The sequence below is a fragment of the Peromyscus leucopus genome, chromosome 3, assembly GCF_004664715.2.
Source record: "Peromyscus leucopus breed LL Stock chromosome 3, UCI_PerLeu_2.1, whole genome shotgun sequence".
Taxonomy (NCBI): domain Eukaryota; kingdom Metazoa; phylum Chordata; class Mammalia; order Rodentia; family Cricetidae; genus Peromyscus; species Peromyscus leucopus.
In genome coordinates, this window is record NC_051065.1 from 52949261 (window position 1) to 52963862 (window position 14602).

The 14602-nt window shown below is 40.5% G+C and overlaps 1 protein-coding gene across 4 annotated transcripts in view; it reads left to right on the plus strand.

The window, feature by feature from the left end:
- The window catches only part of Cnot4 (CCR4-NOT transcription complex subunit 4), a 112153-nt gene extending 97973 nt beyond the window's left edge, over positions 1-14180 (plus strand). For 2 of the 4 annotated variants that reach the window (XM_028866105.2, XM_028866106.2), the window contains exons 11-12: positions 11978-12190; positions 12849-14180. In XM_028866105.2, coding sequence (XP_028721938.1) covers positions 11978-12190; positions 12849-13150 — 515 coding nt within the window. In that variant the 3' untranslated portion in view covers positions 13151-14180. The remainder of the gene's footprint in view (positions 1-11977; positions 12191-12848) is intronic. The other 2 variants (XM_028866107.2, XM_028866109.2) reach the window with 1 other exon arrangement.
- Positions 14181-14602: the final 422 nt, after the last annotated feature.

The following is a 14602-nucleotide window of genomic DNA, read 5'->3' on the forward strand; positions in this document are numbered from 1 at the left end:
TTGACTGAGAATTGGTTCTGTCAAGACCATCTCTGGCAATCTGTTCCAAATTCAACTATAATAAATCATAACTAAGGATGAACACTTACATAAATACATATTCTTAAGTGATTTTAAAATAAAGTCTTTTTAGTGGACTGGTGGTAAGCATATAAGTCTTTGAATTCATCAGAGTTTTTTAAAATGCTGTCCTGCCCAGGAGGACTGGCTTTTGTGGACTGGACAAGTATGTGTTCTTATTAGGACAGACTGACTGTGTGTGTGTGTGTGTGTGTGTGTGTGTGTGTGTGTGTGTGTGATAAAAATTAACCAGTGTAATAATTACAAATATATGGCATAAATATACATCACAGTAGTCAACACCAGGTGATTGTGTTGTTGAAGAATTTCTCTGTTCTTTAAATTGAAACATCGCTTGAAAATTGGAAGCAGAAAAGGTTTCATTTTACCCTAATAATTATATAAGGAAATGCAAAATAACCTTTAAAAAACAACAACAAAATGTATGTGCTTAGAGCTGCTTGGGTTCACTGCTAAATTGGAAGTTGAATTTCCCCTGTACTCCTTGTCCCCACACACGCACAACTTCCTCCATTTTCAGCATCTTCCAGTTGATGAGCCTACATTGACACAGCACTGCATGTGTCATGCAGATTCCACAGTTGATAAGAGGGCTGCTGGTCCATGCTGTTGTACATTGTACAGAATTAGACAACTGTGAATGACATATGTCCATCATTGTTGCACTGTCCTGATAGTCCTCTATATTCTGTCTGTCCGTGTATCCCTTCCCCTCTATGCCACTGGTCTGTTTGCTTTCCCTGTAGTTTTACTGTTCTATTTTTCTGTTTTTGGAATAACATAACCCTTTTCAGCTTGCCTCTTTTCACTTAATAATATACAGTTCTAGTCTTTTTCCCCTTACAGCATACGCACACATTGCACATAATTAGTGAAATTTTAATATGTACATGTTTGTTTCAGAAAATGAGCATTTGTATGTCAGCCAATTTCAAGCCTTAACAAATGTCTCTTGGTTAGCAAAACTTCTACATCAAGAGACTCCTGGAGGTGTATGAGTGGTCTGTTAAACTGCATCTGAAAGTGTATGAGTCATCTATTATACCTTAACCATTACGTTCTGTTTTAATATAAAGGAATGATCATGCTCTGGAATTTTTAATGAAATTACAGCAAAGTAAACCATTCTAAAGCGTAGAAATAATTAAGCATGCAGTTCATAACCAAGTTATGAATTTGCCAGTTAAAATAATGTTTTGGAAAATGAATAATTTTAGTTTCGTTTGAGATTTTTTGAATTCATAAGCCCTTAAGATAATTCTGTGCCTGTAAGAGGTGTCTTTTAGAATTGGATGAGGCTGACTAATCTCACTGTTATAATAAAAGTGAACTGTATAATCAAAATGGAATAGATGTAGCTTTAGCTTCTAGATCATTGGAAAATCTCCTAATTATAAAAATTATGAACATCAGAAAACTTAGAAATTTCAGTAGACATGAAACTATTGGGAATTGCTGCAGAGTTAGCAAAGTATCTAATCTGAATGCAAAACTGAAGAGAAACTTGTACCCCAATAAAAACTTCTTTATCAACACTGAACAATCAAAAGCTGTTGCTGACTTTATTGGGAATAGCCACTCTCCAGTCATTCAGCAGGGACACGAGAAGCAAGCAGAACAGTGTGGCTCTTACCAGAGTGCAGGAACGGGGTGGATGGGGTTAACAGTCACTGCACGTTTGGAGTGATGTTGCTTCTGGAGCCTGCAAAGCTTGGACCTACTTTGTGTGAGAGTTTGGCTGTGAAATTATCTAGTCAGCATGAACTTGAATTGGAACCTACCTCTTCTTACATTGTAAAGATCTCCCCTGTAACTCCAACTGCATGTTATCCCTTTTATTCCTTTCCCAACACTCGACCGCTGCCGCCACCACACATCTTTTTACAATGGTGCTACTTTCTTTCTTACTGCTTATTTGATGTGCACAGGAAAAAAAGGTGTGTGTGTGTGTGTGTGTGTGTGTGTGTGTGTGTGTGTGTGTGTGTGTGTGTATAAGGTAGTGTTGGTCTTTCCTGACTTAGACACAATTCCACAAGCTTCTATAAAATATTGGAATGTTTAGAATTCTTTAAGTATTCTGGTGAGCTGTTAAAGAACTTTGTTTTAATAATTAAAGGATTTTGTTATGCCTTCATGTAATTGCTAAATTTTTTTCTTATAGTTAAACCAAAATCTTTTCATCTTTTCCCATTTGTACCTTTTCAGTGCTTGTACTGCTTTTCCCATCTTTTGATGTAGATCAGATTCTCAGTCCAGCCATTCACACGTAACTTGATGCCCGGTTCTCTCTGTAGCTCTCTATAATATATGTCACTTGACAGTGCCTTTCTTAAATCGAGCTTGCATCAGATGACAGTAATTACACATGGTCAGATAATAGATCTCCTTTTTCATGAAAGCCATTCTTATTGACAGTACTTGTCCTTACATTTGTGGTTTGACCAAGGTTGTACTATGTCTGATTTAGACATGCATATCTGTTTACATGGCATTTTTAGACACTCTATACCAGTTTGGTTTGTTGTTTTTTGTTTCTCAGGACAAGGTTTCTCTGTGTAGCCCTGGCTGTCCTAGAACTCACTCTGTAGACCAGGCTGGTCTCAAACTCACAGAGATCGGCCTACTTCTGCCTCCTTAGTGCTGAGATTAAAGGCATGTGCCACCATGCCCGGCTATACAGGTTTTTTTTTTTTAACCAGATACCAGGAATCTGATAAGTAAAGTCATTATGCCTTTTCTTGTGCACATTACTGGATACTTAGGGTTTTTTTTCTTCTTCTCCTCCTGTACTCTCTTGATGGATTAAAAAGATAGGAATGTATAGGAATGCATACATGATACATTTTGTGTGATTGGATTTGTTCTAGTTGGAGTGTATTCTGTTTATATGTTCCCATCTTAAGAGTTTGCCTTATGAAATGACTACATAATTATAAAGTGACAGCTATATGTTATTAGTGACTTTTAATTTGTGTAAAGAATGTAATAATTTTAAGAAGAGATATAGTTTTCATCTTGATTCTGTCATCGGTACAGTTGCCTTTTTGTTTCCATGTTTTGGACTTCTCTGTACATTTGTTAAGCATACAGAAAAGTGGCAGAGTTAAACAAACCAAGCAGTGCGGCAGAGACTGACACAGTAGCTAAGGGAATCATTAAAACAGCATGGACTGTTGAATTCAAGATACATCACACTCTGGCAACCTAAGGAACCTGCACCAAACGAATGACCTGATTGGATTGATTCATTATGGAAAGTCTTGGTTTCTCCTTGGTCACTGTATTCTATTCTGTTTGGGGGCTAATGTGTCAGTGGATGAAAGAAGAGCTAACTGCAAAGCCTGTGATTTGAGCAGGCAATGTTAAGAGGAAATAAGTCACAGGATATAGGAAGAAGACACTTTCATTTGAAAAGTAGTTGTCTGTAGAAGATAGCTTCATGACTACCTGTTCAATTTCAAAATAAGTTTAACTTCTTGAATATTTCAGTTGGAAGGGAACTACAGTTCTTGACAAAATGTTGCTTGTTTCCCCGAGAAATGTGTTGAAACAGAAGTGGAATGAGCAGGTGTTGGTATCAGTCGATGAAGAATACAAGTGTGTCGTTTCTGCAGTCTGCATCTTGCTCCTTTGTGGCTTGTTTCTGCAGTGGCCCTGCAGTCTCATCTCTGAGGACTGATGCCCTAGGCTGCACTTGTGCCTAGAGAGCTGAAGTGGCCTCACTGTAGCAGACCCTTTAACTGCCTCTGCATCTCCCTTCTTCATGTTACTTAATCTGGCCTTTTGGCTAGGAAAGCCTGTTCTTTCCAAAGAGGATGGACAGGAATGAAATGACCACTGAAATGCGATCTCTGCCTTTTCCTGTGGCTCATTGTTAGTGACCTAAGACTCAGCAGAGGCTTTTCCTATTTTTTCATGATTCTACACATAGTTTTTTTATTGCTATTAGCATGCATTAGATTAGTATGGATTCTAATTTTATTCTATAAGATTTATAATACTCTCACATTACAGATAGATCATATATGTCTATTCTGTCTTTTTTAATCTTTTCAAATATAATCTTATCCTCTTCATGCAACTGACTTCTTTATATGCCATCTCATTTCCATTTTTTATTAGTATTATTAATATTTAAGAACATAGTTAAATGACATGTTTTAGCAACTTCTGTAGCCTGTGAATCATTGCTTCCACATGGGAACCACCTTTAGCCAACCTTTTTCTGGCCTATTTTGGAAAAGGTATTTACCAACCTGGAAGCACATTGTCAGTCCTTCATTCCATTGCTCAGTGAGGGTGGATACTATTTGCCAAACCGAGGAGGAACTCCGAGTCCAGTAGGAAAGAACAGATGGAAGTGGATGGTTGCAGGATACTGTGGCTGTGGCACAATAGTCAGGATGCTTACCATCTAAGAATGGAGTGTGGTTATTCTTTACTAAAATTGTAAATCCCATAGAGTCTGAATTTTTATAATAGGTAACTAGTTCTCTTGTTGGGCAGAATGAGGTTCTCTTCCTCCTTACAGTAAGTCTTGGGAAAGACATGTAGGGGGACATTTTATCAGGACATTTTATTTTCCTTTTTGTTTGTTTGTTTGTTTGTTTGTTTGTTTGTTTTTCAAGACAAGGTTACTACTCTGTGTAGCCTTGGCTATCCTGGAACTCACTGTGTAGACCAAGCTGGCCCTGAATTCACAGAGAACTGCCTGCCTTTCCCTTACCAGTGCTGGGATTAAAGGCATGTGCTACCACCACCCGGCCTCAGGTTTATTTTTTGAGAGCAGATTTAGACCTTGAGAGATAGAGTAGTTGACACACTGCATGTCTATAATTTCCCTGAGCCCAACCCTAACCTTCTCAAGAATCGATGCTCAGTCGGTGTAGAAGCACTTATCTGTGGCCTTCCTGTTTCATCAGCCTCTGCAGATTTCCTAGACAGATCTGTCTGTCTGTCTCTGTTCTTACCTCCCTCTCGTTCCCTTCCCTCCCTCCTCCTTCATTGAGCTATATGGTTATATCCTCTGGTTCAGGTTCCTTCTGATCCTTTCTGTTTTTATACACACACACACACACACACACACACACACACACACACACACACACATATACACTATAAGTTTAATACAAAAGATTATATATATATATATATATATATATCAAAAGAATACAAAAGAATATATATATATTGCTTTTTTTTTTCTTTTCCAGATGGCTACTTCTAGCTGGCCTGAAACTCACTTTGTAGAACATGCCGGCCTCAAATTTGTAGTGACCCTTTTGCTTCTGAGATAATAGGTGTGCACCATTGCACATCCCCATTGATGTTTTCCTTGTTTATATTCAGGTTTATACATGGACATTCTTGATGCATCTGGACACCTTGTTCTCAAGGTGATCTTAGTCTCCTCCCAAACAGACTTATAGATCATGACAGGCAACTCTAGAACAGAAAAATGCACATTTTGGTAAAGTACACCTGCTTATATCTTTTAAAATGTGCCTTTGTGGTCACTTGCCTGCCTCTGTTCTGCCTAGAGGCTCTTTCCGCCTGCCTCTGATGCTTGCCTGGGCACCAATGATTCCATCTGCAGAGTGGCAGGGTTACTTCCTTCTTTTGCCTCATAGAACCTGTCTGTTTCTACCACAGTATTTACTGTTGCATGCTGGTTAGGTACCTTGCCTGTCTTGTTATATTGTATGTATTTCATGAGTCCTGCCAGAACCAACATTGATTGGTAGTGAATTTCACAGAAACAAATACTTCAAAATTATACTGATTTTTGGTTACTGTTGTTGACATTTTTAAGTTATATGACCTTGAGTGAATTCTTTAAAGGACTGGAGGCTACTTAGCGTCTCATTTGTAAAATGATGCTGCTACTTAATTTCACTGGGCTCTTAGCTCTGAAGTAGTGACTTAGAACAGTGTGAGGAGAGATGTCTGGAGTATAAAACTGATCAAATAGGTCCTACAGGTCCTTTATACATAGTGCCCAAATACTTGCTTTTTAAGAAGCATTTCTGGCTGTGCATGTTGGCATAGACTTTTAGTCCTAGCACTTGGGAGGCAGAGGTGGATATCTTTCTATGAAGCTAGCTTGATCTACATAATGAATTCCAGGCCAGCCAAGGATACATGATGAGACCCTGTCTCAAAAAAAAAAAAAAAAAAAAATAGCATTCCCTATTTAAATAGTATGGATGCACTGGATGTTTTTTAATGTATATATGTTAAAGTGTATGTGTTTTGGCATCTGAACGGTACTAAAAATATCTTAGTGACTCATTTCTTTCTTGTTTACATTGAGGGAAGCTTTTTGAATCCTGAAACCTCCACCTGGCTTCAGAGAGATTAGCTTGCTTTTGGAAAGAACCATTTGTTCATTGCATAATGCACATTAAAATTGAACTTTGAATAGGGTCTTCAAGTCTGAACTGTCTTGAAATAAGGAGAAAAAGTGTACAATACCAAGCTCCATGATAAAAGTATAGCTCACCAGTGTGTGTGTGTGTGTGTGTGTGTGTGTGTGTGTGTGTGTGTGTGTGTGAGAGAGAGAGAGAGAGAGAGAGAGAGAGAGAGAGAGAGAGAGAGAGAGAGAGAGAGAGATCTAGAAGGGTCTTGAATAAAAGAAGAAAAACAGATTTTTGGGAGACTGAGTGAAAATGAACTGAAGAGATCCAGGAAGCATTCCAGTGAAGTAGAATGACAGGGGGTCTAGTTTAAAAACACAGCACATGTCTAGCTGAGCCACAGTTTCCACTGATGTCATTCCTACTTTCTTATACTGCTGGAAACAAATGTTACCTTTCAAACATTTTGTTAAGGTTCCTGGCATTTCCCCTTCTTGAGCTCTTGTCACTTGCGTTCTTAGATTTTTATGTTTTTTTTTTAAGTCTAAAATCTGCTTTCAGAACTGTGGTGAAACCCTTAGAGTTTTGTCTGTGCCCAGGCAACTCAGCTCTGCCATTCAGTGTGTCTTGCTGTATAATAAACATAGTCCTAGAAATTTGAGTATAAACTCAATCATTTAAGTGGAATATTTTTCATAAGCTGATTGTATTTATGTCTGAAAGATTTTTTGACAGCCATAGTCCTAAATTAATAAATTGCAGTGATTTTTGCAGCTGTCCTAAAGAATATCTTTATATAAAACCTCTCGTATGACAGTTTTTTTTTTTTATATTCCCTAAAGTTTGGTTAGGCATAGTTCATTTATATTTTAGTCACGTGAAGATAGGCTGTTGAGGTTTGAGGGAGTTAGGTTTTCATGCAGTAAATACTGATGTGGGTGGACTTCAACCCTGAACCCTATTGAAATGGAGTGATAGAGAGCAGCAGTGTGGAGACGGATGAAGGCCATTTCCTGTGCCCTGCTGAAAATGCAAGATGTAGGGGACTTTGATTTTGAATGATGAGAGCAGAGAGCACAACTTTTGAGGAAAAGAAAAGTACACGTTTGGGAGCTTTTTGGAGTAACCATGAGAAAGTTTGCAGACTACCATACAGGATAATTTCAGGTCTGCTTTCTAACTGGGACTCCCAGTGGTGACTTCTCACAAAGGATATCAGGCCATTCTACAGAGTAATTTAACTTGAAATACAAGTTCTCTGGTCCCAGTACTGCAGTCTATAGGTGAAAACTAAGAATTAAGAGCAAATTTGTGAACCATCTGCTCCCACCCAAGCATAAGAGCGGGAGGACTTGGCATGTCTGTGAATTTAATTGTATTAAACTAACTTAATTGATGAGTCCTACGTGTTTACAGATAGTCCTGCCAGCACTAATTACATACTTAAAAAATAAAGTTAGTATCGTTTTTACCATAAGATATATTTAGTGACTTGATCTTCTTTGTACCTTGTTTGGCCTTTTTCAAGTTCTGCTTGTGGAGCAATTTTTTTCCAAGTTTTTCTCGTCTTTGCAATGTTTTGGCCATGGGCAGATATGCTAAGCAGGTTGGCCACACAGCACCTCTGTGAGTACAGTGGCTGCTAAGACTAGGTTTCTGAGAGACCTGTATACTTGGCCAGTTCCCAGCAAGTAAGAAATCTGCTGGCTCATTGGGAAGCTTACTAGTGACCAATAGAGAAACACTTGTTGTCAGTCATTTATCAGAAAATGACTATGCTTGTGATGACTTCTCTATTCTATCCACATAGGGGTAAGGCAGTAGAGTTTGGCTAAGAGACTAAGTGTGCTGCATGTTCAAGGTTATGTTGACAGGCAGGCCTATAGCTGCCTTTTGCAGCCCAGTGTTTTCTTCAGTAGACCCCGATGAGTTGCTTGAAGTGAACTCCTAGTATGAATCCTTAAAAGAAAATTAAGTTACATCAGACTAAGTCAGTGTGGTCCTAATGCTGATGCTGTTTGGAGAGGGAATGTATTTTTAGAGCTTTAAAAGCAAAGGAATCACCTTCCTTTGTCAGTGGTCCTAATGGGTGGCTTTGTCCCCACCTCTCTCCCATGACACTTAGAATATCTACAGATACATTGTATTTGTCACAGCTAGCATCTGGAGGGTATGGTGCTGGTGAGCACCCACAGTGTGTAGGACAGCTGTCGCTCGAGGATTGTAGTAGTGTCCTAATGCAGGACAGGGCTGCCAAGCCAGGGTGTGGCTCAGTGACAGAGCACTTGCGTAGCACCACTGCCCTCACTCCAAAAACAAACCTTGCTGTTTCCAGGAATGGACTTGCTAGAGGTCATCAAAACAAATTCAGGTCAAGCTGTGAGGGTAGGGTAAATGGAGCTGAGTTGATGAGGTTGGTTTCCTTCCTCTGCACTAACACTCAGCAGTAGAGAAGGTGGTGAAGTAAACCTTTCTCCCAAGCTCTCTAGAGTATGTTCCCATTCCAAGAGCTTTGTGGGTTTGTCTTGTATGCTGCCCTCCCCCTCCCTCCCCCCAATCTCCACTGTAAGCCATACATTATCTATGCTCTTAGGCTCCCAGAATGTTTAGGCACCTGCTTTATTTTGAGTGTGTGTATGGGAGAATGTTGTTTGTTGTTTTTCAGTACATATTGTTAAGAATGATAACTAGGTAATATTTCCCAAGCTCCTTTACACTCAAACTGTCCTGGGAAGATCATGGTTTCCCCGTGTTTGTGTGTCGTGTACCACAGATGACTGTCTTTGGCTAACATTATAGCTGAATTGTAATATTTAGCAATCAGGGGAACAAATAGCCTTTGATTCAAAAGAAAGAAAAAGTAGACTTTATTATTTTTTTTAAATAGTTTATTGGTTGGCAGCAAAGCCTAGATGTAAGGTACAGGGTTCTTGGGGAGCCCTGCTTTGCTGCCTTTTGACTGTATTGTGTTACCAGCTTCCTAGTAAACTTTCCTGAATATATTACTCTTTAAGTGGAGGTAAGTGTTCTTTCCTTTCACTTTTGGAAACTTGAAGTAACAGTTAAGAGCAAATTATGAGTGAGATAGGGAAGAGAGAAGCCAGTTGTTGGCTTGGGCATCTCAGTGACCTGGACCACCCAGAGCAGCCAGCAGCATTTGCCACCCTTTAGTCCTTCTCATGTAGTTAGTTACGCAGCACCTTTTTCTTCCCAAGGGAGTTTGTTTCCCTTCTAGGAAGGTTTCTTTTCTCAGGGTTTAGCTTTGCTCCGTAGAACAGGGTTCCAAGTTTATTCTCCTGCCAGTTTCATTGCTTCAGAAACTAGACTGTGTCTTACCCACCAAACCTCCTGTAATTGAGCACATCCTATGATTTCAGTTTTTACCAGGGGAATCTTGTTTATATGCTTAGTGCTAGTTATGGACCTAGCGGGAGACACTGACAATTATATTTTCAATTAGAATGTTTTACCCTAGGGATTGGTAGGTCCTGGGGGTATAGTATAGTTGATAGAATACTTGCTAGTATGCAGCCCCGAGTTTGAGTTCCAGCATCATGTAACCCTGGAATGCACCTGTAATTTCAGTACTCCAGAGGTAGAGGCAAGAGGATCAGTCATCCTTACCGAAATAGAGTTCAAGGCCAGCCTAATATACATGAGACCTTGTCTTAAATGGGGGGAAGGGGGGGGTCCTTGGGGCTTGGGGGTGTAGTGTAGCTCAGTGATAGAGTACTTACCTAGCTCATAAGAGGTCCTGAATTTGACCTCCAGTAACACAACGGGGGTCAGGTATCCTGGCTACAAAGTCCAGCCTGTTCTTTAATGTATGTTATTTCTCTGTTCTGCCCATCATCTCTGATAGATAGGTCAGTGGTACTTCTGTTTTCTTCTTTGTCTCCTTTTAATCCTGGGCCTCTTAGGACCCTAGGTCCTAAGATATTTGACTCTTTAAAAAAAAAAAATCAATTGTCTACACAAAGTAGACCAAGAGAGAGCTTGATATTATTATTTTTTTTCAAATATCCCTCAGTGTCTGGTTTCAAGTTGCCAAAACAAGTTCTATAAATGAGGGCAACTTTTTTCTCTTTTGAGGCAGTCTTGCCGAGTTGCCCTGGTTCTCCTGCCCTGTTCACCTGTGGGTTACTAGCTAGAAGTCAGGCATGCACTAGTTGTAAGAAATGTCCCTGTCTGTTCTGCCTCACACGGTTGCTGTGAGGGTCAAATGAAATCATGAACTGTGCAGTGTGCCTTGTAAGTTGTAGGACACAATGCAAATGAAGATAGTAGCCGGTGTGAGAAGGGTAAGGTTAGCAGTGATAGCAGCTGTGAAGTAAGGTTGAGTTTGAGGACACCCCCACATTGTTTTGTTTACGTAGTGTAGAGTGCTCTCTTCATTTCAGTCAAGTTCAGAGATGAGCTTCCTTGCCTTTAGTTGTGTTTGTCTTTCATAAATAAGGATAGTACTATAAAATGCTGTATTTGCTGAAACCAAGTAGAATCTGGCTAGGTCAGTGATGGGGCAAAGCAAAATTCGAAAAGAAAATTCTCAGTTTATCAGAGAGCACAGACTTACCTGATCAGTCGTTGTCACTGTTGATATTAGCCTCCATGTTGATTGGTGATCAGTTCTGTAGAAAGATATATTTTTGCTTTTCAAAAAACTGTAGTTGGTTATTTGATTCATTCAATAAAATAATTATTCTAAGGAGTTGTTAGACTTGGTCTTCCCCAGCCCCAAATATCACCTATGGATTCTGAACAGTAGTAAATCCATGTAAGCCACAGTTGATACAAACCCGATTTTCCATGGTAGTGGCTTCTATTTGACACTATCCATAACTATCTGAAACTGTAGCACTCCACGGCTCAAACTCTGTGACTAGTGGAGCTGAAGAGGAGTGCAGAGCAGAGTGGGCATCAGCTGGCATCAGCTGGCATCAGCTCTACCAAGAGGTTCCCAGCCCCTGCTTGCTGCTCTTCAGGGAAAATGTCCTTTCCAGATTCAGAAGTCTGTTCATTATCTGATTCCACCCCTGAAATGCATTACCAATTTTATAATCAGGAGAACTTCACTTTCTTTTACAATTACTGGCTTATGTTTAGTCTTCATACAGTGACTTTCTTCCATTTTATGGACTCAGAAATGAGCTCCTATAGTGAACTTCACACATTTTTTTTTCTAATGGTGTACATCAGCTGAGCTGGCTGAATTTTGCCTCTCTGACTGAAACTTGATCATGTAGCTGGTGCTGGCTTGTCTCTAGAACATCGAATCCTGCAGCTGGATTATTGATTTGCACACATGTAGTAGTCAGGAGGCCCCTCCCCATCAGCCTGAGAAAACTTCCTCTCTCTCCCTTGAAGCCCTGAGCTCACAAGCAAAGTCCTAACCCAGTTTGTCTTGCTAGGACGACCCATAAACGCTCAGTAAAGAAAGAATAATTCCTCTCCCGCTTAACCACTAAAGAACAGCATATGTTTCTAACGTCAGCTTTTTATTTTTTTTTTATCTTTCATTTTTTTGTTGGTAAATCTCCCAGACAACAACAGTTCTGTAGAGAGTTTAAATATGAAGGAATGGCAGGACGGGCTAAGGGCACTTCTACCCAACATTAACATCAACTTTGGTGGACTGCCCAATTCTTCTTCCCCCTCCAACGCCAACCACAGTGCACCAACGTCCAACACTGCCACCACCGACAGCGTGAGTTGGGACAGCCCTGGCAGCTGGACAGACCCAGCCATCATCACAGGTAACTTTCTTGCTCCCTTCAGCTCCACCCACAGCCATCAGTGTGGTTTTTTAGCACAAATTCAATCAGAACAGGGGTCTTTCCGACATGAGTTCTTTTTTACAAAGCCTGATTCATTCTTAGGGTCATGGTGAACCCGTCAGCCTAGTTGTGTGCCTCGGTTGCTCCTTTTGGTGTAAGTAGGTGTTACCGTCTGGCGGCATGCTTGTAGTTTGTAGGCCTCAGAGTATAAAAGGGTCTAACTGAGCCATCTTAAAAGAAACATACTCCACTCTTTATAAAGCTCTCTATATAAGGCTGTCCGTGTATGTATCCCTGCTGGAGAAGGGCAGGCGCAATGGGGATCCTGGGGTTCTCTGGGGAGGCTGTTTGTTTGGGGGGATTCAGGGTCTTGTTTTTCACTGTTCCGCCTCTGAAAGTGAGGGAGTAAGTTTGTAGTTGAAGAGGAACGTTTGTGTAACAGTAAATCTTGGTCACTGCTGGAGAGGAGGGAGGATGGCTAAAAGAACATTTTTCAAAGGTTTCATTTGGAAATTTAAAATTGTGATTTCTTTTATTTCTTGGGTAAACAAATCACTCTTTAAAGTTTATCTGAGTAACTTGGTGCTCTTTCCTTACAAACTCACTATTTTCTTTTTGTCTCCTGTTTCCTCTGTAGGTATTCCAGCATCTTCAGGAAACAGTTTAGACTCTATTCAAGATGACAATCCTCCACACTGGCTAAAATCCCTTCAGACCCTTACAGAGATGGACGGCCCCAGCGCTGCCCCGTCACAGACCCACCACAGCGCCCCCTTCAGCACACAGATCCCTCTGCACAGAGCCAGTTGGAACCCCTACCCACCTCCTTCAAACCCTTCCAGCTTCCACTCCCCACCCCCAGGCTTTCAGACAGCCTTCAGACCCCCCAGCAAAACCCCCACAGATCTGCTACAGAGTTCAACACTGGACCGCCACTAAGAAAGGGGGAGTTCACAAGGGCAGGACCTGTCCCACCCTGTGTTCTCCCTCTCAGACCACTCACAGTTCCCTTCTCATCTCTTACGTTCTGAAGATTCAGTTCCTGGTCATTTTTTTTCTCCCTACCCCCAGATGCGATGCGGTCACAGCGTCTCTACCATCTTTTCTTTAATTGTAAAAGTTTCGGTTGATCCAGCATTTGAGTGAGTGACACTGTTGAATGTTCCTCGGGGGGGAAATGCCTTTTTAACCAGAGGAAAAAGAAAATCAAAAGGCAATCTCACTACTTAGAAAATTACTGTTTGTCTGTCGCTCATAATGATGACATAGTCTGCTTAGCAGAAAATGACGATTAATCTTTCGGAAAGGTCAGGTAAACGCATTATCACCTGCAGACGAAGACCAGGCTGATTGGAAGGAGATTGTTAAGTGCACGGGGGAAAGCAGTGGGCCTGGCATCCATCTTGTATTCAGCTTTTCACTATTGCAGGAAAAACGCTTTTTATTTTAAATTCTTCATTGAATTGATAGGGAGGACTCAATTGTGTCGTTAAGCAAAGGGATTTATTGGAAGTTGATGGCAAGATAAATTGTCTGTAGGGAGGGAGAAGTAATTTTTCAAGGAGAAAAAAATTTGGCTTTATATTTCAATTCAGATGTTTTAAAGGAAAAAAGTATTCACAGATTTAATACCTATCCATAATATAAGAGCTGAATTCTAAATGATTTCCTCATCTTTCTCCTCTCTGGGAATCTTTTTTTCTTTGACCGAAGTCCACCTGGCAGGGCACTCTGAGCCAGCACTGCTCTGGGGCCATCTGATCACCAACAGGAGCAAATCTCTGCCCTCCTTGCCTGCAGCTTTTCCTTAACCCTGTAGTTTCTGGACTTTTGTGCAGTATTGAAAAGACAGGAGAAAAGAAAACAAACCTGGTTATAACCTGATGCTAAAACTAAAAACAAGGAAATGTACCTCTTTCTTCAGAATTAAAACTAAAATCTTAAATAAAACAGAAAACTTGATGGTGACCATTGGGTGATTGTTGGTTTTGTTTTTCCGGTTTGTTACTTGTGAACTTGAAATACTGTGTGATGCAATGCCATTGGAGTTTCCACTAGATTTTACATCTTCAGCTATAGAGGATGGTTTTGAAGGACATAGAAAATAAAGTCAAAGTTCTTTTTGCCAATCACCACTAGTTTTAAAGATCAGCCTTCTTGCTCACAACAGTTCCTCTTCCAGTGGCTTTCAGTAGCTGAGACCTCTACCAGGCTGTTAGAGATGCAGAGCAGACCTTCCCAGCTGAGAGGTCACTTGCCAGGAATGGATGGGATCCTGACACACTGAGATGGTTCTCCAGGAAGACCTAGCAGGAGCAGCAGCACCCTGAGAGCATCCCCTTACCAGTTACAGGAAAGATGCAGAAGCCCCGGGGTGGGCAGTCAGACATG